The sequence below is a fragment of the Rhinichthys klamathensis genome, unplaced genomic scaffold, assembly GCF_029890125.1.
Source record: "Rhinichthys klamathensis goyatoka isolate OS25496 unplaced genomic scaffold, OSU_Roscu_1.1 h1tg000549l_1, whole genome shotgun sequence".
Taxonomy (NCBI): domain Eukaryota; kingdom Metazoa; phylum Chordata; class Actinopteri; order Cypriniformes; family Leuciscidae; genus Rhinichthys; species Rhinichthys klamathensis.
The window spans coordinates 602,381-628,531 of NW_026607020.1; the positions used below are offsets into that span (position 1 = coordinate 602,381).

General features: G+C 40.9%; 1 protein-coding gene and 1 long non-coding RNA gene across 2 annotated transcripts in view; one reads left to right on the forward strand and one right to left on the reverse strand.

Annotated features, from left to right (window-relative positions):
- exd3 (exonuclease 3'-5' domain containing 3) overlaps positions 1-26,151 on the forward strand; it is a 49,968-nt gene that overhangs the window by 6,518 nt on the left and 17,299 nt on the right. The window contains exons 3-18 of the mRNA XM_056238965.1: positions 100-164; positions 1,451-1,798; positions 2,517-2,570; positions 2,648-2,787; positions 3,911-4,017; positions 4,124-4,197; positions 5,497-5,535; positions 5,623-5,789; positions 6,018-6,168; positions 6,340-6,538; positions 6,677-6,786; positions 6,938-7,115; positions 7,188-7,351; positions 8,108-8,308; positions 9,057-9,110; positions 9,284-9,415. Coding sequence (XP_056094940.1) covers positions 100-164; positions 1,451-1,798; positions 2,517-2,570; positions 2,648-2,787; positions 3,911-4,017; positions 4,124-4,197; positions 5,497-5,535; positions 5,623-5,789; positions 6,018-6,168; positions 6,340-6,538; positions 6,677-6,786; positions 6,938-7,115; positions 7,188-7,351; positions 8,108-8,308; positions 9,057-9,110; positions 9,284-9,415 — 2,183 coding nt within the window. The remainder of the gene's footprint in view (positions 1-99; positions 165-1,450; positions 1,799-2,516; positions 2,571-2,647; positions 2,788-3,910; positions 4,018-4,123; positions 4,198-5,496; positions 5,536-5,622; positions 5,790-6,017; positions 6,169-6,339; positions 6,539-6,676; positions 6,787-6,937; positions 7,116-7,187; positions 7,352-8,107; positions 8,309-9,056; positions 9,111-9,283; positions 9,416-26,151) is intronic.
- LOC130073520 (uncharacterized) lies at positions 20,188-20,783 on the reverse strand. The gene is made up of 2 exons (XR_008804363.1): positions 20,740-20,783; positions 20,188-20,684 (listed from the first exon to the last, which is right to left on the reverse strand). It is a non-coding gene; the product is annotated as an uncharacterized LOC130073520 (long non-coding RNA).

The window sequence follows — 26,151 nt, forward strand, 5'->3', positions numbered from 1 at the left end:
AGTACAATACAATTGCATGAGAGCTTGTGAGGTGGAGTGAAAACAGGCATGCCGTGAAGAGCGCATGAGTGTGACCCGGTGTCGTGTGTTTGGGCCCAGGTGTTGACCCGGCGGCCCTGCAGGAGCACCTCTGGGGCCTGTGGAACAGGAAAGAGCAGGAGGAGGTAAGGCACAGATGTAATTACACTCGAGCAGAGCGGGAGAGGTGAGATAAAGGCGATAAGATCACTTGAGAGAAGGGATGTGCATGAGGGGCCAGCAAAATTCCTCCATTTCTCCCCACAGTATTTAGGAGAATCTCCATTACTTTTCAAAATAACTATAGTATGTGATACAGATATTTTGCTCTATAGCCCTTATGAGCATAATTTAGACTTCCAATGAAACGATCAAAGTTGTAACCGCAGTGAATTAAAAGAAGGATTTGGGTTGTACAAGTTGTTATTAATTAATTCGCATTTATGGTATAACCATCATTACAAAAGAAAATCCTATCAACTCTTCCCTCAGTTTATAGCATTTTTTTTAGAGAGAGAGTTGTAATTTTCTGTGGTAATCCACATTATATCACAAATGCTTTTGATAGTGTTTATCGTGTATTGAAGATTTTCTTGTGTAGTATTCAGATTATATTATATCACCACATATTTATCACCAAAATTCATGATGATCACATTCATTCTGTTTACTTCCTTTCCCCCTTTTTTGTATAAGAAACTGTAGTGCATTGCCAGTGCTTTACTCAATGCTGTGTATAATTTGCTTCAGAATTCAAGTTTAGTTTGGGCTCACTGTTAAATATTTTTATATTATAATAATAACAACACAATTGTAACTCAAGGAACAAATTTTGATTTGATTTGATAGCACTTTATTGTCCGTGTGCACGGAAATTTGTCTTGCAGTACAAGCTCCAACAATTATAACACACACAAGCTAAAAACATAGTCATCAATAAAAAATATAAATAGATACTTAAATAATATTCAAAATCAAATCATTGTGCAACATTGACCAGATTTGTATTTTGGTTAAGAAACAAATTCAGAATACACAATATTAAGTAATGCATATTATTAAAGTCATTTCAATTGATTATTAATATACTTAATCCCTATTTTTATTTTATTATTATGATTATTTTTTTTACATTAATTTGACATAATTGATTATTAATTTACTTAATCCATATCTTTATTTTATTTTGGTTTGATTTGATTTTGATATTCGATTTAATTTTTTTTAATTTGATTTAAATATTTAATTTAAATCAAATATTTAATTTGATTTGATTTAAATATTTAATTTAAATCAAATTATATTTAATTTGATTTGATTAAAAAAAAAATATATATATTATTATTTTTTTCATTTATTTTTTTATTATTTCCTTTTCCACCTCGTCCCCTTTGACCAACCGGTCTGAAAAGCTCCCCTGTTCCTCCCTCAGCTGCGGCAGTTTTTAGCGGGCAGTTTCTCGCAGATGCAGGAGCCCTTGTCTGGTCTGCTGGACCTCCTGGAGGGTTGCGTTCCCGTCCAAAAGGGCAAGACCACCACTCCGAACCAGTTGATCCTCTCAGAGTTTATGCGCTGGAGGACCAGTAATCCCCAGGCCAGTCTGAATGTCCTGAGGGAGGAAGAGCGACTGCGCCTCCAGCAGCAAGCGCTGGGTCTCCTCACAGACTCTCATCCCGGGTTCATGGACCCCCTGCTGGAGCTGTACCAGCTGAGCTCGCTGAGGAAACCACTGCTGCTGGAGCACGTGTTCCTCCTGCAGGACCTCTGCTGCTTCAAAGAGGTGTGAGGGGGACTGCTTCACAACACCAGCATACGGGACGGGGACGCAAGAAAAACAAAGGGTTGCTAGGGGTAGAAACATACACGGTTTTTGGAAAAAAAGTTTTGTGGTATATTTAATAATGGGCTAAATATAAAATATTATAAAAATATAATTATGATTTTGGGAGTGGAATGTGGCCTGGATGATTTCAAAATGTCAAAATGGTTTATGAAATGTTATTTTTTTGGACAAAATTGTGACATTTTGAAGCGATCAGCATTGTATGATCAGAATCTGAGTTTCTGAGGTCACATTCATATTTATATTTCATATTTTCGTGTGAATTTTAAATAATTGTGTAAACTAAAAGTTATCTCCTTTGCTGTCATTAAATGGGGGGATCAAAAAAAGAAAATAATATTGTTCATTTCTTTTTTCTTTCTTTTTTTACAGTCATTTAATATTAATTTATTTTGTGTCAATTAAATAAACAATAAAAAAATGATTTTAAAAAGTCTACAATTTTGACTTTAACTTAGATAATGTCAATAGAAAACTGTTTAATACTTTTTAAAATGAATATATATTTATAATTTTTTAAACAAGCATTATAAATGTTATATAGAATCAACCTATTTGATTAGCAATAATGTAAGATGTTTTTTTATTTGACAATGCCAATATAATGAGCAGCATAAGCCGCCGTAATGACAGGAAATCTTGTATTTTCTAACAGGCGTTGGTGTTCAGTGTCAAAGTGGAGCTCCAGAAGGATCTGGACATGGAGAAGGTCAGTTTAGCCAGATTGATGAGTATAGCTGGATGTTTCCTCTCTCTTGTGTGCACTGTTGCTGTGTGTGCCGGCAGATGTGTGTGCCGGTCATCCTCCTGGACAAGCTGTCTCTGGCGGAGCTGTACGTGCGGGATCACCCCGAGCTGCAGCGGCGGCTGCTCGCACTGCTGGACTCCTGGTGCGACCCCGGCTTCTGCATGCAGGCTCTGCTCAGGTGAGCACTCAGCACGGGGCAGGGCACAGGGGTCCACATGCTGCATTGAAAGGCTGAAAAATGTCCTTACCCTATTGTGCATTATGCCTCAATACAGAATTAGGAATTTATGAGGAAAATGTGCTTAATTGCCATGTAAATAATGTCACAAAGCAAAACAAAAAATCCTTTAGGCTTAATTTTCTTTATGCAAAAAAATATTTGGGGGTCATATATAACCTGGAGATTTCTTCATGACATTCACCTGAAATATCAACATGGAAACATTTATAATAATAATATTTATGACTTTTTATTATTATCAGTATTATTATTAATCTAGTCTAGTCTATTATCTAATTCAATAATATTCAGTAAATGTATCCATCTTTTTTTTACATGGTTTTACTTGTGAAAAATGATTTATTAGTCTGATCTATCATTTTATAATACTCATTTATCCATCATTTAGCATTCATCCATTTTTTTCGTACTGTACGTTTTAGTGTTTTGATGCCTGATTTTTACATCTGCAAAATTGGGTACAAATAAAAATGCCTATTATTATTAACAATAATAAAGATTATGATAATAATTATAATATTTATAATGATTGCCTATTCTCTCTTTTTATAATTCTCATTTATCCATAATTTTCCATAATTTTTCCACAATTAATTCATCTTGTAAAGTTTAGATGCCTAATTTCACTTGTACAAATTATGTAAAATGAATAAATATAATTGTTTTAATTTATTACTATGTATTAGTAATTATTATTATTATTATTATATTAACAATAATATTTTCTCTCATTTTATAATACTAATTTATCCATCACTAATTTCACTTGTACAAAATGGTAAAATTAATAAATATTAATATGATTGTTTTACATTTATTACTAATATATATTAGTCATTATTAATTACTATTATTATTGTATGAATAATAATAGTTTAGTTTGTTCTGTCATATTATAATACTCATTTATCCATCATTTATCATTCATCCTCATTTGATGGCTGATTTTTACTTCTGTGAATGAATTAAAAGGTCATTAATAATAATAATGATGGCGTGGATGATAAAGTATATCTGGGCAGAGTTTGCTGAGTGATTGTGACGTGTTGTGTGGTTTCAGTCAGCACCCATACCTGGTTCTGTCCAAGCATCAGACGGACCAGATTCAGCCCAAGCTGCTCAGTAAGCATGTCTTCAGACTCATGGAGAAGTTCTGCATTGACCCAGGTGTGTGTGTGTGTGTGTGTGTGAGCCTGTTCGACACTCTCATCATCTTTATCAATGCGTGTGTATTGGATGTTTACGCTCGTCCTGTTGGTTTTGGTTTCTACAGGTCTGTGCTCTAACTCTGTCTACAAGAGGAAGCTGGACTCACTGAGGTTTCTCATGTACAAAACCTTTGGTGAGGTGAGAGAGCCATTTTCACTGCATCACATCAGTCAAAAACATATAAGGGTGTGAAGTGTCGAGGTCCTAGAAATCTACTTTTTGTATTTATGTTGGATTCATATGGTTTTGAAAAACCGTTTCCAAGAAAAGTTTCTGTTCAGTGACTATATATGTCAGCTGGTGTAACCATCAAGAAAGAAAATATTTCTTTGAGACTTTTTATAAATGAACACATTGAATAAAAGTACACATCTTTATCATTATTTTCATCAATGTTTTTTAATATAATTTTTAAGGCAAGCAGTATTTGTTATTACAAATGTAAGGAATTATTAATTCAATAAATATCAACAAAAACACAATGATATTTATGAGTCGCACAGCATGACAACCTGAACTAACCTGGTCTGGTTTTAAATCAAATTATCTTATCAAATTATATTTTAAGAGGCTTGCTGATTTTGACACTCAATCAAGAGGGTATATAGAGGCCCTGACTATGATATCATGTCCTGTTTTATGGTTTTTGTGGCGCTGCTACACATGATGTTGATTTAGCATACAGGTTTTTCAAATATCAACAATATTAAAAATAATATTATTAAATTATATACTTAAATTATAATGCCTAAATTAATGTTAAATATAAAAAAAATAGTATTATAATATTAATATAGTATTTTAATATTAATTTAAGTAAAACATTTATTATAAATGTATTATAATTTATTATATAAAATTGTGTGTATATATATATATATATATATATATATATATATATATATATATATATATATATATATATATATATATATATGTGTGTGTATAAAATTTAAAGTTTATTAATATTTAATAAATATTTTACTTATTAATATTTAATAATATTAAAATAATAACATTAATTTATTAATAATTAGTCAAGCAGTTTTGTTAAAATATAAATTCCTTTTTTAAATTCCGAGGCATTTTTCTTCATTATGAGATGACAGTTGTAATTTCCTGATAAAATACATTTTAATACAGAAATTTAAATCTTTCTCATCTTAAAAGAGGTATAATTGTATGTGTAATGAGTTGCATATTTTTTAAATGTATTTTTTAATGAATTAGTATTAGTCACGTAATCAAATGTAATGTTCTCTAACCAATCAAATCCTGATTAATAAAATGAAGTCTCGTCCTTCGTTTACCGCTGAATATTTTGTGCACTCAGAAATGCATCGCGTTACAGAGGCTAAATGTGAATACTGTACGATGTTCTGCAAATACTGTATGTGATGTATTGCAGTGATGTGTCTGCTTCATTGTATTTGACAGAAAGGTATGTCTGAAGAGAACTGGAGAGACCATGTTCAGGTAATACTTATTCTGGTTTGATTCAGACCTTCTACATTTTAACTGAGCTATAAATGATTGAGTGTGTGTGTGTGTGTGTGATCTCAGGCTATGATTGAAGGTAATCTAGAGCTCCAGGTTCAGTTGGTGCAGCTGTTGGTTAAACACTGTAGCCTCCAGACTGCGGCCCAGTGGGCTGCACATTACAGCGTACCCAGAAACAGGCTTCCAATAGGAGTCTGGGACAAAATTCAGAGCCTTTCCCCCAAGGAGCGGTAAGTATTATACACACACACACACACACACACACACAGACCTAAAAAAATGACTATACTCATGATGACCTCACAAAAATGATTTTCGTACCAATAATAGTATTTTTTGTAACCCTCACACAAACCTGGTAACACAAGTTTTTGACGTGTTCCACTATTTGTGAAGATACTTTGGCTTCCACACACACAAACACAACCATCACCCTCACAAGTATATTCCTGTCACAGAGAGATGTGTGCTGTAAGCGGCCCACCGGAGCCCTGGACACCCCTTCAGTCTGATCAGAAAAAATACTACCAGATGCCTCTAGCCAGAGAAAACGTCCACTTTGTAGAGACATTAGATAAAATTGAGCAGTGCAGAAAAGCTGTTTTAAAGGTAACGCTTTGCTACTGTACTTTTATGTAAATTACGTTTATGATTTGACTAACCTATGCGTACTGATGTGGTTCATATTGTAACATCAACTTTAATTATTTCTAAAGAACAAGGAAGATTCTGTTTTCCATTATAAGTCTCGTTTAACTGTTTCTCCTTGCTCTTCTTCAGCCTGGCTGTGTGGTGGGAATTGACATGGAGTGGAGAGCTGGTTTTGGCACGGTGTCGCCTCAGCGCGTGGCTCTGATCCAGCTGGCCCTACAGGAACAGGTGTTTCTGCTGGACCTTTGTGCTCATGCCATCAGCCACCACAGCATCACAGTGGACTTCATCAGGGCTCTGCTGTCAGACAACAGCATCATTAAACTCGGTAGAAGACCTCAAGACAAATTGAGTCACAGACTTTTTGAAATTCTTCCTATTGTTCGTAGTTCATAAACTGTGGGTGGCCTATCAGGAAAGATATGCAAATTCTGCCTTGAATAGCTTGTGTATATGTGTTTACTAGGTTATGGGATGTCTGGAGACTTGCGGAGTCTGGTCAGCACGTGGCCTGAGCTCAGGGAAGAGCCAATGAAGATGGAAGGAGTTCTGGACCTTCTCCACGTCCATCAGGAGGTACTGCTAAAAACGACCCGCAGCTTAACTATTTCTGATTGGATTGATTAGCTGAAAAATGTAACAAATGCATCATATTCAAGTTCACATGTTGCTATTTTGGAGTCTGTTGCTATTTTATTCTTTTTACAAATGACCCCTGTCCCGACAGCTTCAGCGGTGCCGGTTAGGGAACAAAGGGTGTCGGTCAGTGGAAGTTTGTGAGGGACCGGCAGAGAAGGGCCTGAGTCTGCTAGTACAGCAGGTGTTGGGAAAACCACTGAACAAAACTGAGCAACTGTCCAACTGGGAACGCCGGCCACTCCGGACCAGCCAACTCCGCTATGCTGGTAACACAAAATCCATGTGGTAGCATTATGTTTTTGAACCGTCTCCCATTCTCTTTCTGTGTCTATTTTCAGCCGCTGATGCGTACTGCCTGCTGAACGTCTACCTTGTCCTCTCCCGGGACCCGAAGGCATATGGTTTGCCAGAGGACCTCTGCTCCATTCCCTCAGCCCAACTGGCCAAGAGCCGGGAGGAGAAGAAACCCAAAGAGAAGAACAAGCAGTCTAAAAGAAGAGAGGTCAGTTCACTGGTCTGCCATGTCATGAGCAGTCTAAAAGAAGGGGCGGCAGTGGCTCAGTGGTTCATGTTGGTTGTCTACAAACCGGAAGGTTGGTGGTTCAATCCTCGGTTCCACCTGACCAAGTGTCAAGGTGTCCATGAGCAAGACACCTAACCCCAGCTGCTCCCGACGAGCTGGATGGCGCCTTGCATGGCTGCCGTCGCCCGTCGGTGTATGAATGAGTGAGTGAATGGGTGAATGTGAGGCAAATTGTAAAGCGCTTTGGTGGCCATTGGGTCTGTGAAAGCGCTATATAAATGCAGTCCATTTACCATTTACCATGAGCCTGTAGTACAGAAAATTACTCTGTTGTCATAGTTACTGTCATAAAATTCAATATATAAATAGCTGATGAAACAATGGGGGGGTTTTATGATGCAGAAATTAACAGAAACAGAAACGGAAATGATGCAGTTTCAGAACAACTAAAAATGTGGCAAACAATAGTTTTTTAGGGGGTTTGTCTATCATTAGTCACATTGTGAATTATTTTTAAAAATCTGTCATTTTAAGCCACTGCATATTTTATATATAATGTACCATTTTCTTTAAAGACCCAAAAAAGTGACAAGCCATCTTATATGTCCTGCCCACCCTTTTCTTCAATATTTTGTGATGCAATATAGTGGATCACTATCTTTAGAATAGAACACTTTAGAAATGTCAAATAATGTCGTCTTCACCAATGATGTTGGAGTGTGTTCCAATCTTTAGGCTCGGCAAAAGGCGAACGAGCCCCAGTCTGTGGAGAAGGACTGTTTTAAGTATCCGGAGTACCAAGGGCCCACCATCACGCCGCCAGATCTGCGAGTGGTCTGTGATAACATGCTGCAGGGTCTGGGACGTTTTTTGCGATGTCTGGGGGTGGACGTCAAGATGCTGGAAAACACAGATGACCATAAAGTAGCAGCGGAGGTGAGACAATTAGTCACCTTTTGTTGATATTTGACGTATTTGCATTAGTTACATTTAATTTTTAAAACTGGTAGGACATCATATAATGGTCCTCAGCTGTTTCAGGTCATATTTAGAAAGAACAAGTTACTAAAAATCTGAATGGACCTCCATGGCATGTGGCGTCCCTCAGGGCTCGATCCTTGGACCTTTGCTGTTTAACCTATATATGCCCACAGAAGGCCGAATAATGTGAAGTAACAGAAATGTCTACCAAAGTTAAGCACTTAGATTTATCTACGGTTATCATCTACAGCCTCATAGATTCTGCTACAATTAAATAATAGACAAAACAGAGGTTGTCATATTTGGCCATAAAGAACATGTTAAGGCAAATTCCTCCTGAGGTTTAAAGACTTAGTGTCCTCTATTATATTAATCTCAGTTTTAGTAGTCATGTGAAAGCATAACTAAATCACCCTACTATTATCTCGAAAAGAGTAATAATGTACAGGTTAGAATATCGTGCAAAAGTTCATTTATTTCAGTAATTCAACTTAAAACTAATATATTATATAGACTGACTACATGCAATGTGAGATATTTCAAGCCTTGATTTGTTAAAAATTTGATGATTATGGCTTACAGCTATGAAAACCTTTTCACAATATTCTAATTTTTCGAGTTTAACCTGTATTTGTTAATATATATATATATATATTTAAAGTAATGTATTTGCTGTCATGTTATGCTATATTCTCTCCTCTAGCTGGCCCGTGCTGAAGGTCGTGTCATCCTCACCGCAGGTCAGCCCTACCAAACAGTAAGTGTGTGTTTGAGGTATTGAGAAACATGCAAGCTCTGTGGGCTTTCTTCCATCCTACTGCCTACATAGGTAGTGTGCCTATGATGCCTTAAAATACTGCCTCCATAGTAAGCTCGCTAGGTTTTAGCTTAACAAAACTCACACAAGAATGTGTGTATCTGTGTGAATAGCTACGGTCACAGGTCGGAGAGGGCCGCTGCCTGATTTTGGACTGCTCAGAAAAGGCACGTGACCAGGCCGTGCACGTTCTCAGACATTTCCATGTCCGCCTAACCCCTGCAGACATCTTCAGTCGATGCCAGGTCAGTTCTGCATGCCTATAAACAAGCTCGTATGCGTGTGTGTGTCTCTTACATTTGTTATCACTAGGACATGAAACCTCTTCCTCTTTAAAAGGAACGCTTACATTTTTTTATCAACATTTATCAACTATTAAAAGGGAAGATAAAAGGAGATCATTCTCGCAATCATTCTTTATCAATCTCTTGATCGTGGCATATACCACAAAAAAAGTGCGCTGACAGTGCAAACAAACACTAGGAGCCTTTAGAAAAGTTGACAAAATGGAGGAACAAGGTTTGTTTTTAAAGACCTTAGAGGAAATAACCAACCAGCATTTTGGGTTATTAATTCTATTTGACTATATCAGTCGTTTTGGCATTTCATTCAATCTTTAGGTTGAGATGCCTAAATATTCTCAATGAAATTGCTCCCCGTCTTGAGAAATGTTTGTCTTATCTGCAGACACAAGAGTTGTCAGACCAGAAGGAAGCTAAAGAGATAGAGGGCTTCTCTGGTGACTCTTCTCCTGTTAATCATTGGCTTGAGATGTCACTGTGTTTTTCAGTAGAATAAGTGCAGGAGGAACTTTCTTCAGGCATTTCCTCTCACATAAGTGATGATCGGAATTCAGACAATGGGTATGGATAAGGAAATAAGCAATTACCGGAGGGATACAGAGGACAAACTGAAGGAAAGAGTTAAGACAAAAAAGGTACATAGATATCATTAGAGATGCACTAATATGGTCGTATTCTTGGTGGTTGCTGGGTAATTGCTTACTGTACAACTCAAAAGAGTTGAACATGATAGGCTAAATTCATAAGTGAGATCACTTTGAAACATCACTACACACCTCTCTACATGAAACATCACTACACACCTCTCTACAGAAAAAAAACACATGGCGTGTGGTGTCCCTCAGGGCTCGATCATTGGACCTTTGCTGTTTAACAACTATATGCCCAAACAAGGCCAAATAATGCAAAATTACAGAAGAGTGTACCATAGCAGGCAGCCAGATCTACCTAGTGCTATTGTTGCTAGGGTGTTCTTGGTGGTTCCTGCTAATTGCTTACTTGTTCAAGTCAAAGAGTTTCTGTGACCGGCTTAAATTATAAGTGAGATTGCTTTGAAACATCACAATACAACTCCTATTATTAAAGAGGTTTAATAGAAATATGAGCAGTAGTAAAAAGTGATTCTTTCATATTATCAAAACATAATATTGGCTAATACTGATAAGATGATCAATAGATGAATAAATGGAAACCGGGAGATGATGAGAATAGAGTGAGAACACGGCAAGAGAGGACAGGCAGAAAGATGTAGTGAGAGATAACACCGAGAAAAACAAAGGGAGAGACAGACCAGGGTGTGAGACAAATGGAGAGATGGAGGCAGATATGTGCCTGACTCATTCCTGCTGTAATACCTGATCTCCATTAGAGCTGCACCTCCGGCTCCACCGCAGGTCTGCAGTTGTTTATTACTTGTAATTTAACGATTCAAGAGTTCAAACTTGGAGCATCAAAACTCATTGAACTGTTTGATATCAGTGGCATAAATGTGATGCGACAAGTTTTAAATATGCAAAAGTGAGAATGAGAATTGAATGCTTAATTCAATAAATAGCTACTTAGATTTTTATCCGATCCTCACGTAAAGCCATTATATTGTTTTAAAAGACTTTTTATAAAACAATTATGGACTTATTTTATGACCAATTAACTCATTTTATGATACTTTTATCTGCCATTTATTCATTGTTTGAGCTTGACGTTGTTTGTCCCTGTGCACTTTTAGTGTAAAGAAAAGAGCAGCATGAGGAAATAGTCACATGGGTTTGGAAAAACATGAGGATGAATAAATGATGACAGAATTTTAATTCTCAGTGAACTATTCTTTATTCTTTTAATAACACTTAGTACAGCCTATTATTGTTTATGTCACAGCCATTAAGCTGTTGACACGACATACTAAAAACTCAGTGACTGCGCAATTCTGCATGTATCATTTGCCACACACCTTATAACAGTCAAAAGAGTTTCTACCACACCAAGTTCACACCTATAGCCAGTGAGGACAGGAGAACGCGGTTGAATTCCAGACGTGGGTCGTTTGAGCACCACATGGGTGGTGGTTTCCCCAAATGTGTCAATTTTATGGCCACCAACCTTTCCTGATCGGGTGGCCGGCGGCTCCCATCAGGAACAGTCGCATTCCACCATTTGTTGCCCGAGGTTTCCTCCACCTCTGAATGTTGGCTGAACAAATTGTACCAACAAATTGTGCTAGAAAACCAAACTGTGGCATTTTTAAGTTCTGAATGAGATGGAAACATTGGAATAAACACTGTATGATTGTGGATTGGGGGGGGGGGGTATAAAGAATGCAGTTTTGGAGTTGCACCCCAGGGCTGGTATGTGGAAGCCCACCCATGCTAAGTTAACCCTTTTGTTATCTGATGGTAAAGTCCTTTGATTAACAGTGGCTGGGTGACTTGCCCCCGGCTCTGAGAGACATTCCTAAAGCCCCCTGTGTGGCCCATTGATACTCATTGCCAATCATTAACCTCTACCCTGCCATAATCCTTTCTCTTTCTCTCAATCTCTCTCTCTCTCTGTCTTCTCTCTCACTGCTTTATCAGTTTATCAGCCTCTTCCTGTGCATTCCTCTCTGTCCACACCAGGTTTAAGTTAGGATCAGGGCTAAGCTGAGTTCAAAAGTGTGTCACCACACTAAATGGATTAGAGATCCGACTAGATGTTTTTTTTTTGTCAGTAGGATATTCACCAAAATTACTGTAAACACTTTTAAAGCAGACAAATAGTACCAGTCAATAGTTTGGATACCCCTAAGAATTCTTTATTTTGACTATTTTCCAAATTTAGAATAGGGTAATAGTAAAGTCATCAAAGTTATGAAATGTAAGCCCTTTTCACCCAGTAAAAAATGAAACCGTAATTGTGACTAGGTTTTTCGTAATTTTATTTGACATCCATTGAATTGATCAAAAGTGACAGAAATCTTTTGTAACATCCCAAAATGTATTTACTATTTAAAATAAATGCTGTTCTTTTGAACTTTCTATTCATTAAAGAATCCTGAACTAAAAGTTTCTACAAAAATATTAAGCAGCAAAAGCTTATATTATGTTGCTTATAGCAACATCAATAATCAGAAATATTTCTTGAGCATCAAATCATCGTAGTAGAATAAGGATCATGTGACACTGAAGACTGGAGCATCCATCCATCCCTCACTCCATCCATCCATCCATCCGTCCGTCCGTCCGTCCGTCCTCTCAAAGTCGCGTTGGATTTTCTCATTAGCGTAAAGGTTGAGAGGTCCATCTATCGCTGGTCCATGTTTGTAGAGTTGGTTTGTGGAGTAAATAAATAGGCTACAATCTGTGTGAACACTTTTTTTTTTTTTAAATGGCGGGTGCTGGTGTTTAGCATGCGTTCTACCAATCAGCGTACACTTGTGTCACTGGTAGTTCCTATTGTGCTGGGTTAGACCCTACTCTGAAGTAGGAGCTAATTTAGTAGCCCCAAAACCAAAACCCAGTTACTGCGATGCAAAGATGCCAAAAAGTGGGTACTTCCGCCATTAGTTCTAGGAACTATGAAAGGCCCCTAATGTCATGGTATTATGGGTAGTTGCTCACTGGCAATAGTCAATAGAGCCCACCCCCAAGACTTTATGATATTCTGGTCCCTCCTTTTATTATAAATTATGTTATTTTCCCCCTCCCATTTCATCATCTGCCAGGAAAAAATCCAAAGTAAAAGCATGTCTACTCGACTCAGGGTCAAGGATCTGAACAAAGAAGGCTTAGTATGAGCAACCGTAATAGTGATGCTTGCTTCAGCAAGAACCACTTATTTTGGTCACATGGAAATGATTCCTTGAAAACAACACCATATTCTTCATATCTCGCACCACTCCTCTGTCTGGTATCCAGTAATGCAGTACAATTCCTCACACATTACCATGTTACTCGTATCATTCCCTCTCATACCATTCCATAACTGTCACATTGATTTAGACTGGCATGGCCAATACTTGATCTCTGCTATTTCTCTGGGGAACTCTCCGCAGATGTGGCATCCAAACCACGGAGTCGATCTTTCTACGTTTACTCGTTTTCTACGTTTACTCGTTGATCTTCGTACAGCAGCATCAGATGACTCCCGACCCTTTTTTTAGATGTGAGACTAGCAGGTTCTTCATATCGCAGACGCTGCCATGGCATTCACACAGGAGTTCCCACGGCACCGTGGAGGGGAGGTTTGGGGGGGCCCCGGCTGTGGGGTGTGAACAGGAACCGAAACGACGTGAGAAGATAGAAGGAGAGAGAGGAAGAGAAAGAGTGACAGGGTGTTTGAAAGAAGGATTTCTGCCTCTTTGATCTAACAAAGGCTGAGAAAAGGGGAAGCATGTGAAAAGACAGGACAACTTTGAGGTTCTACTGCAGCAGAGCAAGTGTGCAACACACTCTCGGCTGATTGATCATATTTCAGTTCCTCTTTTCTCTTGCCACATTTCATACCATTGTAATTTGCGGTCTAAACCATAAGAAGCACTTTCGGGGGAAACGGGGATCACCAACAAATTTCAAAGCTACTCTTTTCCATATGATGAAAGTGAATAGGACTGTGGCGCAAGATTTTGAGTTAATAAGGATTTTCTATGATTATGAAAAAAGATTGAACAAATCAATGAAAATCCAGCCATACTATCCAGCCATATGCTTCAGAAGCAAGGGTCAAATAGACAACTTTATAATGCTTTTAGTTTGCACATGTTTGTCCTTTTTAGAGCTTGACCTGGTTCCCATCCACTTTCACTTTATGGAAAAAGCAGCAGTTTCACTGGTGAGAGTGGAGACAGCACAAGTCAAAACCGGTATATATTGGGCAGATGTCAATCAAATGTGTCAGGCAGATATTTTAATTCAGGAATATTGGCATTGGTTGGGAGTGCAAGCTAGATCTCGGATGTCATAAACATGTACAGTGGCCTCAAAACGTATTTGGACTCCTAAGACACTTAAATATAATTACAAAAGTTTCTTGAGCACCAAATCAGCATATTGGAATGATTTATGAAGGATCATGTGACATTGAAGCAGGTTTTTTATTTTATTCAAATAAAACTAAAACCATACTTTTCTTTCCCAAAGCTATTTACTAATTTTTGGCACCAATGAGTGTTTTTGGACTTTGGACGTACATTATTCTAAAGCTGAAAACATTTTTGTAAAGAAAATTTGTCTTTGTAATTTAAAATCATAACAACTTTCTCCACCTCTGAGAAATGACTTCCCTCCAACTGACTATCATATAGAGACACTTTTTTTCCCTTGCTGAATATCTTAACTCTGAAATATGGAACATTACAGAAGTAAAATGAGTTGTAAATATTGTTTCATTTTCATATTAATGGAAGGAAAAACCCAATCTAGGTCATCAGCGAGTTCAAAAACAGGCATGTTGTCTTGCTGTTGTCTTCCCGCTCTACCCCAACCCCTGCCTGTAGGGCAAGAAGGAAAGGGAAAAGGAGGGAGAGAGAGGAGACGGGAGCAGGGAGACATTCCTCAAACATGCCAAGACATTCCGAGGAAACCATCCCAAATATTTCCCACTGCGATCCACACTGTGTGTGTGTGTATGAGCGAATGACTCCTGTTTCTGGGGCCAATCTGACACACTGACTGACAAGCTGTCTGCACCGGAGCAGAGTACGGACCACAGGGTGTGTGTGTGTCTGTGTGTGGGAAAGTGTGAGTGAGAAAGTCAATGTGACAATAATTGAATCTGTGCTTGCCGGTGAGACTGAAAGACGGGGAAGGGTCAAAAGGTCACATAAAGCACATCTTTTGAAAGGCACAGGAATCTTGTTTGATTTTCTTTGTTTTTCTTCAACTTCCCTCATAAAGAGCAAGATCCTGGCCACTCACACAGCGCCGCCGCTCCCACCACGCGCATCACGCGCTGTGCGTAGGGCACCAAGTGCTGAGGGGGCACCAAAAATAGCCTAATGAAAAACCAATCATCAAACTTCTTGTTATAATCAGATTCAGCGCGTTCTTCCTCTTCATTCCGCAGCGGCGCCGAGCAGAGACAGAGAGCACGTCAGAAACACAGGACAGGGTGTGTGTGTGTGTGTGTGTGTGTGATGTGTTCATGTGTGTGTTCATCATTGGTCTGTCACTGCTCGTCAATGTCAGAATATTTGAGATGACCAATCAAATCAAAGTAGGCGGGCTTTATGTTCACAGACGCTGAGCGCGAATTTTAACAGTGCAACTCGACGCTTCAGTGTACGGTCAAGTGCGAGATAAGATGTAAGTAGCTAAACTTAACTTTATTTGACAGTTTTTTTTTTAGGTCATAAATGTTAAACGAATGACAAAAAATAATTAGGCAAACTAATATAGTTTTGTCTAATTTCGCCATTTTGAACTGAAAATAGGCCTGTATGTAACATGTAGCCTAGTGTAATAGTTTAGGCTACTGTCATTGTGAGGGGACAAGAAACATGAACAAAGCCGTTTTCATCATGTTAGGCACAGGATTTATAATGAATGTGTACATATTGAGAATAAAATACAAATTGTAACCTTTAGTAAATTAAAAAAGCCAACTTTAGGAGGGGAAGAGACAGGGCAAGATAAAAACAAAGAGAAAAAGAGTGTGATGCTGATGAGGAGAGAAAAATAATCAGCTGCCCACTGACATAGTTTTAAAGCTGTTATCGAATTTTTTTTTTTTTTTTTTTTTGCCTTCACAACATCTTTAAAATGCACATCTGTAGTTCAGAAAAATCCCAAATTTCCCCCGAACACCCCTAACTAACCTGCCTCAAATTCGGGATCCCAGTGATTATAAAACCATGCCATTGCATGGTAATGAAACTAGTTAATAGTAAGCATTAGACCCTAATCTAAAGTGTTACTTTTTAGCTTTTTAATTTTTTTATAAATCATACCCTCATTGGGGGCCCCCCTAAATGAAAATCCTAAATAAAAATGTTTTTTTTTTTTAGGGGGGGCGGGGGGACATCATAAAGGAATTATGCTTAGGGCACCAAAATGGCTAGCAGCGGCACTGCACTCACATGTAGATATATTTTCGACTATTGGCGTAAGGGTCTGTTCAAGTGGGGGATCTTGGACGTAATATGCTGTACAGTTTGTTTTGTTTTACATGCAGTTTAGGGGGGAGGGTTTATCTGAAATCGATTATACCACAATAATCTGTTGTCAATTTCAAATAATGGCATGAAAATCTCAATTCTGCTCATGGATTAATATATGGGGACCCAAAAAGCCAGGGCCGCAAAATTTCAGAGAAAAAAAGCAAACTATAGGGCTTTTAGTTTTGTCAAGATGAATGTGTTTACTTAAGATATTAAATAATAATATAACAATAACTCATTTAATATTAATACATTTTAATATTAGTTTACCTCGTTATCTTTACAATATCACACTTATTTTGTATAAAATTATTATAATCATGATCAAAAAGGTAAAAAATGAGAAAGTAATAACTAGTTCTTTCTCTAAAGTGCAACCCGACCCATGTAGTGTTACTTCTGGAAGTTGCATAAAGCCATCCGGTATGATTGGATCTGGCTATTTCAGCAAACTCTTACCAGTTTTGTTCATTTACGGTCATTAAGCTTACTGTGGGCGGACTGAGGGCGTTCTGTCTGGTGTTGTGTCTAGGTCAGGAGAGGTGCGTGTGATGTTTTTTGTTAGTCAGTGGAAATGAGCTCAATGATGCTTTTCAAGATTATCTTACACCTTTTCCCACCAGTAAACACTTGCAGAACATTGTGGTATGGCGAACCTCTTGTCACTTTCACACCCCTGATGTGTCATTTTGCCGGAAAGAGTTGCAAACTTGCACTTCTGTCTGTGTGTCCGGTGCAAGGGGTCAATCTGTGCGGACAGGGTCAGGGTATGTGTGTGTGTGTGCTTGTATTCGAGATGTATAATAGGAGCGTATTTCCTGTTGGCACCCCCGGTGGCTCTCACTCTCTGGGTCTGCGATTCGCTGCGGTGAGGAATCTGTAGCACCCGGCAGCTGGAATGTCCTGTTTGCCTAGATCTGTTTGTGCTTTCTGCACGCTGTGTTTTGATTGGCCCGACTGGCATTGGTGTGTATGTGTGTGTCGGTAACGCAATGCGGATCCTTGCTGTTTGATGTGAGCCATTGTGTCAGAGCCAAGCTGCTTCCTGCTACTGCAGAGAGAAAGACAGTGAGGGACCCTTACTTGGACTTTTCCTAAATATACCTTTAAATAGTGCGTAATTTCCGTATTTTCCACGGATCTCGCGCTGCGAGCACACACACAGCTGCCTCTGTCCATGTTGCAGGGTATTAAAGAAATAATCGGTGTTATTTTCGGCTTAATGTTTATGGACAACATCTGTAGTATGTTGTCCGTTAGCACAGATGATAATTTTGACTCCTTCCCTAATGTGTATGAATTACCACCACTAGAGCCGTACGCATTTAGACAGTTAGCATTGTGTTCTTTAAATCGACATGCATGTAATTGATCTTGTTGTGAACGATTTCTCCAAGTTAAATTTTTTATGACATTTTTTTATCAAAATGTCATTACTCGATCCTCTGTTGAAGCATCAGACTTATCTCTGGTGACGTATGAAGGACTTCTCCAATCATTTAGGGTGTGTTCACACTTGGCATGTTTGGTGCGATTGCTCTGTTAGTGCGGTTCATTTGAGTAAGCGTGAACGCTGCCATCTGAACCCTGGTGCACCAAACAAGAGGACCGAGGCACTGAAAAGATCTCGCTCCGCTTCCAAACGAACTCTGATTCGAATGAAATATGAATGCAACACGGACCAAAGACATGTAAACGAACCAAAAACAGGACATGAGGTCACAAGATGAGACCCTAAAAAGACAGAAAGCTCAAGAATACCTGTTTTTTCTCGTCATAGTCGTGATGTTGCCCATCAGGCGTCAGAACCGCGTCTCCTCACAACAGATCTTCATTTGTGTGACGGAGGGATTCCTGACGCTGTTTTGACTCCTTTACACATTTTATAAGCTCTTCACGAGTTCTCAGCTGCTCAAAATATATGCTCATATATACAACGAGAGCATTTAGCCCTGAGCACAGCATTGTTTTGGATGTTCGGTAAGTTCCGACACAAAATATACCGAATAAAAGCCAACCAATCGGGTTGTGAACATATCTCTATGCCTTTAGGTTCAGTATCTTCGGTGTTAAAATGCCAATGTGAACGCTAAGCGGACCAGATCTAAATGGGTTTTGTTTGGGGTCTGGACCAAGCGAACCGAACTACAAGGGTGAACACCCTTAGCCCCCATAAACCCGTCCCTTTCATAGAATAACTGCAGACTCACATTCAGATCTGCCTTCATCCAATCAACAACCGATGGATGAACCAAGTTTTACGATAATCTGTTTCACGTCACAATATGTCAGAAGTTATCTGTCGGCATTTCCTTCACATCGTGACTTTAAGGCAGCATGTCAAGTTTAAAAAATGTTTAAAACGCATCTTGAGATCCCTACAATCTGTGTCAATCTGTGTCGTTTTAGCTGTTTGAATACAAGAACACATCTGATAAACGTGGGCAATCCACATAACCGAAACCAGTCTTGTTATTGCTCAACTTTGTTGTATTTGCAACTATCAGTTACGCTGTTGTCAAATTGCATTGAATTGAATTACCTACTTGACAAATGTGTGAATGCCTGTTAAAGCACAAATTGAACAGAGCAAATTCTAACCATCTTTAACACACAACTTTACAACTCAAATAACATGTTTCCACTGAAGAGTTCATGTTAGTACTTTAAAGGTCCCGTTCTTCGTGATCCCATGTTTCAAACTTTAGTTAGTGTGTAATGTTGTTGTTAGAGTATAAATAATATCTGTAAAATTATAAAGCTCAAAGTTCAATGCCAAGCGAGATATTTTATTTAACAGAAGTCGCCTACATCGAACGGCCCGTTTGGACTACATCGCTCTACTCATAGACAGTATAAGAAGTGGACAGAGCGATCTCATTGGAACTCAGTTGAGACAGTTGAAGCCCATTTTTAGCGATTTTTGAGCACTTCCGTTCCTGACGCGCAGACTCAAACCGACTCAAACTAAGCTTGATGACGTGAGCAACCTGTCTGACAGACGTTACTCTTCTAGTAGCTGTGCGTGAAAATTGCCAACGTTAATCTTGCAGAGACGGAGAACTTGAGCAAAGAGTTCTTTGGCGTGAGTGAGCAGGAGTAAGTATTCCGTTGCTTTTATGGACTCATTATCTATGGGCTTCTCCCTTGACGGGACGTCCCCCGATCGCCTGCGAGCTTCTCCTCCTGTCTGTACGGTAATTTCTGTACAGCGCGACAGAGAGTCGAGTGGTTATGACGCAATCGTTAGCCTATTTTTACTAAATCTGTTTCTACGGGGCCATAATGTAACAATTATGGAGTAATGGAGCACTTTATACATTGTCGTGTTTCTTTAGAAATAAATAATGGACAAATGGAGTCTTTAAACGCCTCAGATGTAAAGTTATTCGCTGTCAAAGTGACGCCAAAATGAATGGGAGTCAATGGAAATGCTAACGCAAGTGAAGTTCTGCTACAACATGGCGGCACCCGGCCGGCTTCAACTTCCGGTCGATGGATTACCCCCTTGGCTCTACTTCCTTCGTTAATGACGTCAGTAGAACAGTTTTTTGACTAACGTCCGACCACAGGAATGCTCCCTCAACTTGCGCACTTCTTATAACTTACTGTGTTTACTCAGCTCTTACGGTGATTTTCTGAAGTAAAACTGACGCTTCATCTTTTGTGTGATGTACAATAAACTTTATTAAACTCATCAGTATATGTTTGATCATCATTCGGACCTGGTCCGAAACAGCAGACTTGTAGGCTATTAATAAATAATGGATACATACAAGCAGATTACAAATCCGTTATAATAACCGTAATTAAACTACTAAACTATACCTGTTCCATCTCTATACAGCACTCTGACTCTAGGCATTATTGTCCGACTCGAAATGAACACCGTTACTGAGAGTTTCTGATATTCTCATCATTCCGTGAGATGAAATTGTCCTGCGAGACTGAGCGCGAGCTCATTAAGCTCCGCCCCCTGTGCCGGCAGCAGCAGCTTATTTGCATTTAAAGGGCACACGCTAAAACAGCGCGTTTTTCTGAGCCCCAAAAAATGACAATTTAAACATGCTGTAAAAAAATGATCTGTTGGGTATTTTGAGCTGAAACTTCACATACACATTCTGGGGACATCAGAGACTGATTTTACATCTTGTGAAAAGGGGCATAATACGGGACCTTTAACAAAAATACAAGCTTAAAGGGATAGTTCACCCAAAAATGAAAATTCTCTCATCATTTACTCTCCCTCAAGTTTTTCCAAACCTTCATGAGTTTCTTTTTCTGCTGAACACAAAGGATATTTAGGAGAATGTTGGGAACCAGACAGTTGCCATTAGCTGTTTCCATCCATATTCAAAATTTGCACATAAGTTAAATTCGCAACTTTGGGAGGAAGTCAATGACTACCGTCAACTGTCTGGTTACAAACATTCTTCAAAATATCTTCTTTTGTGTTCAGCAGAATAAAGAAACTCATGCAGGCTTGGAACAACTTGAGGGTGAGTAAATGATGACAGAATTTACATTTTTGTGTGAACTATCCCTTTAACGTATGAGCTTTTTTGACTTATATTGAAAATAACCCAGAAGTTAATTTTAACACACCAGTAAAACCACAAAAACTCATAGCTTTCCAGTTAATGAACTCTGCATTCGTGTGAGTGTGTTCATTCACGGCAAATGGTCCCTCCACAACCAGAAAGCCTGTTTTTATCATCCGTCATGCGAAAAATCTTAAGTCTGATCGATTAGAAAAGTAATAGCACACCTCTCCCCAACAAGCTACATGATCATTCGTGCCTGCGAATGCCATGGGACGAGTTACGCATGACTCTGTAAGTATGAACAATAATAAAAGCGATGCTTGCTTTAGCAAAATGAGAGCTGATGAATGTCTGTGAGAAAAAAAAACACAAAGGAGAAAGATACAGTGAACATAAGCAGAGGGAGAATTCTTCCCAAGTAAGGGAAAGGGAGGGTAAATGATTGACTGATCTTTTCAGAAAGAGATAGGAATGGAATGAGAGAGGGAAAGAGAGAGCGAGAGATGAAATGAGCTCTTCCTCTCGCTGCTTTCTGCTTGAGAGCATTCCTGTGCAGCGATGATGTCATGAGAACTGGCCCGGGGCAGACAGGCCTGCTAATGTTGTTCAGAGAGGAGGGGCCGCACTCTTTCACCTCACCGAGAGACGGAACCATATATCACTTCCATACAGCACGCAAATATGTGTGTCGGAAGAGAAGCTCGGACACAAACACAGTCAGTGTGTGTGTGCGCGCGCTTTTGTATATTGACCCTTCAGGAATTCTCCAAATTTTGCCGCCTTGTCATGTTTTAGGCTTCCGTCATGGTTATTTGATGCTGTAAATATCTGACACTTTTCCTGAAGTTTGACATTCTTTAAGCATCTTCATTTCAAGAAGAAACATCATTTAATATATAGGTCACATCAGCTTAGTCAATAGCAGTGTAAAACAGTGCTGTATGTTGTAATAGATAAAGACTGGGTGATTAAAGTGGGGCCACGCTTTACCTTCCTCCTGTAATTTACTGTCCCTAAAGCAGTTGTATTATTTTGCCTCGAATCAAAATAATCAATATTTACTTTCAAACCTGTATGCTGTTTCCCTGGAACGCAAATGGAGACATTTTGAAGTGTTTTGAGGCAACTCGTTTCCATACAACGGGAGGCGAATAAAAGTAGTCCACACAACTTGTGTGCGATATTCCGTCTTCTGAAGTTGCACAATATATTTTTTGTGGCAAAAGACTGAAATGGTAGCTATTGTTTATGACGATAATAATGTCTTTGTACTCGGTAAATCTATAGTTGTGTGTTTTGCTCAACCCCTTCACACAAGTGTTCGTCAACACGGCCGTCTATTGTTGTTGCATCTCCAGTAGTTTGTTGCTTGTTTTGTGTTGTTTGTTGCATATCTGGAAGTATGCGTACAGTATTCATGTACTATGCTACTGATTTATTTCATGGTTGCTGTTAGGGCTCGGCAAATAAAAAGATTTTTTTGATTTATCGTTTTTTTTAAATGTGGTCGATTCAATATCGATTCTCAAAAGCCGCGAATCGATCTTTTTTTTTTCTGTATTTATTTCCGCTAACATTGAACATAATATCTGATTGTCGTTAATCTTATTACTAGACTACAAGATTTATTTATACTTATTTATCTTAACCTGGCGCGATGTTACAGCCGTGAGCCTGTGCTACTTCATTTAGTGCTGAACTACTTCGCCTTTCAGCGTGAAAGACGCTCCAGACAGCTGAAGGAACTGTCAGTGTCCTAATTGGGCCAGTTCTGCATGATCACGAAAGTTTATAATTTGCGTGCGTTTTCAAGCCTTGCCAATTTAAGCATTCTCTTTCACGTCTCCCTGTGCTTAAACGGACAAATTCACACAAATGTATCTCAAAATGCCCCCCTTTTCGAGTATCCAAGTAAACATAGTTGGGTATGCCTTGAGCAGTTGAGAAAGAACGCATGTGTATCAGTATTTTGGATCTGTGCATTCGTCTTAAAGCGCCAGAAGCCTTATATTGCTGCTGCTGTGATGTCTGTCATAAGGTTAATCAAACTACAAAAAAAAAAAAGAAATCACTCCCTGCACTTCACTGAATGATATTTTGTAACTTTAATTTTAATAAAATAAGAATTTAATTTGTATACAGTTATTTTACATTCAATTTCTGTACCTGAGAACTGTTAGACCTACCTCAAAAACCTTAAAAGCACTGATTATTTAATTTGTATCTTTGTTCTGTTGTATTTGGCCGCTTTTCCACTGTGTGGTACGGCTCAGTACGGTTCGGCGCGGCTCGCTACGCTTTTCCACTGTGTGGTACGGCTCAGTACAGTTCGGCGCGGCTCGCTACGCTTTTCCACTGTGTGGTACGGCTCAGTTCGGCTCGGCTCGCTACGCTTTTCCACTGTGTGGTACGGCTCAGTACAGTTCGGCGCGGCTCGCTACGCTTTTCCACTGTGTGGTACGGCTCAGTACAGTTCGGGGTGGCTCGCTACGCTTTTCCACTGTGTGGTACGGCTCAGTACGGTTCGGCGCGGCACGGCTCGGCTCGCTACGCTTTTCCACTGTGTGGTACGGCTCAGTACAGTTCGGCCCGGCTCGCTACGCTTTTCCACTGTGTGGTACGGCTCAGTACAGTTCGGCGCGGCTCGCTACGCTTTTCCACTGTGTGGTACGGCTCAGTACGGTTCGGCGTGGCTCGCTACGCTTTCCACTGTGTGGTACGGCTCAGTACGGTTCGGCACGGCTCGCTACGCTTTTCCACTGCGTGGTACGGCTCAGTACGGTTCGGCGCGGCTCGCTACGCTTTTCCACTGTGTGGTACGGCTCAGTACAGTTCGGCCCGGCTCGCTACGCTTTTCCACTGTGTGGTACGGCTCAGTACAGTTCGGCCCGGCTCGCTACGCTTTTCCACTGTGTGGTACGGCTCAGTACAGTTCGGCGCGGCTCGCTACGCTTTTCCACTGTGTGGTACGGCTCAGTACAGTTCGGCCCGGCTCGCTACGCTTTTCCACTGTGTGGTACGGCTCAGTACAGTTCGGCGCGGCTCGCTACGCTTTTCCACTGTGTGGTACGGCTCAGTTCGGCTCGGCTCGCTACGCTTTTCCACTGTGTGGTACGGCTCAGTACAGTTCGGCGCGGCTCGCTACGCTTTTCCACTGTGTGGTACGGCTCAGTACAGTTCGGGGTGGCTCGCTACGCTTTTCCACTGTGTGGTACGGCTCAGTACGGTTCGGCGCGGCACGGCTCGGCTCGCTACGCTTTTCCACTGTGTGGTACGGCTCAGTACAGTTCGGCCCGGCTCGCTACGCTTTTCCACTGTGTGGTACGGCTCAGTACAGTTCGGCGCGGCTCGCTACGCTTTTCCACTGTGTGGTACGGCTCAGTACGGTTCGGCGTGGCTCGCTACGCTTTTCCACTGTGTGGTACGGCTCAGTACGGTTCGGCACGGCTCGCTACGCTTTTCCACTGCGTGGTACGGCTCAGTACGGTTCGGCGCGGCTCGCTACGCTTTTCCACTGCGTGGTACGGCTCAGTACGGTTCGGCGCGGCTCGCTACGCTTTTCCACTGTGTGGTACGGCTCAGTACAGTTCGGCCCGGCTCGCTACGCTTTTCCACTGTGTGGTACGGCTCAGTACAGTTCGGCCCGGCTCGCTACGCTTTTCCACTGTGTGGTACGGCTCAGTACAGTTCGGCGCGGCTCGCTACGCTTTTCCACTGTGTGGTACGGCTCAGTACAGTTCGGCGCGGCTCGCTACGCTTTTCCACTGTGTGGTACGGCTCAGTACAGTTCGGCCCGGCTCGCTACGCTTTTCCACTGTGTGGTACGGCTCAGTACAGTTCGGCCCGGCTCGCTACGCTTTTCCACTGTGTGGTACGGCTCAGTACAGTTCGGCCCGGCTCGCTACGCTTTTCCACTGTGTGGTACGGCTCAGTACAGTTCGGCGCGGCTCGCTACGCTTTTCCACTGTGTGGTACGGCTCAGTACAGTTCGGCCCGGCTCGCTACGCTTTTCCACTGTGTGGTACGGCTCAGTACAGTTCGGCGCGGCTCGCTACGCTTTTCCACTGTGTGGTACGGCTCAGTACGGTTCGGCACGGCTCGCTACGCTTTTCCACTGCGTGGTACGGCTCAGTACGGTTCGGCGCGGCTCGCTACGCTTTTCCACTGTGTGGTACGGCTCAGTACAGTTCGGCGCGGCTCGCTACGCTTTTCCACTGTGTGGTACGGCTCAGTACAGTTCGGCGTGGCTCGCTACGCTTTTCCACTGTGTGGTACGGCTCAGTACAGTTCGGCCCGGCTCGCTACGCTTTTCCACTGCGTGGTACGGCTCAGTACAGTTCGGCCCGGCTCGCTACGCTTTTCCACTGTGTGGTACGGCTCAGTACAGTTCGGCCCGGCTCGCTACGCTTTTCCACTGCGTGGTACGGCTCAGTACAGTTCGGCCCGGCTCGCTACGCTTTTCCACTGTGTGGTACGGCTCAGTACAGTTCGGCCCGGCTCGCTGCGCTTTTCCACTGTGTGGTACGGCTCAGTACGGTTCGGCGCGGCACGGCTCGGCTCGCTACGCTTTTCCACTGTGTGGTACGGCTCAGTACAGTTCGGCGCGGCTCGCTACGCTTTTCCACTGTGTGGTACGGCTCAGTACGGTTCGGCACGGCTCGCTACGCTTTTCCACTGCGTGGTACGGCTCATTACGGTTCGGCGCGGCTCGCTACGCTTTTCCACTGTGTGGTACGGCTCAGTACAGTTCGGCGCGGCTCGCTACGCTTTTCCACTGTGTGGTACGGCTCAGTACAGTTCGGCGCGGCTCGCTACGCTTTTCCACTGCGTGGTACGGCTCAGTACAGTTCGGCGCGGCTCGCTATGCTTTTCCACTGTGTGGTATGGCTCAGTACGGTTCGGCGCGGCACGGCTCGGCTCGCTACGCTTTTCCACTGTGTGGTACGGCTCAGTACAGTTCGGCCCGGCTCGCTACGCTTTTCCACTGTGTGGTACGGCTCAGTACA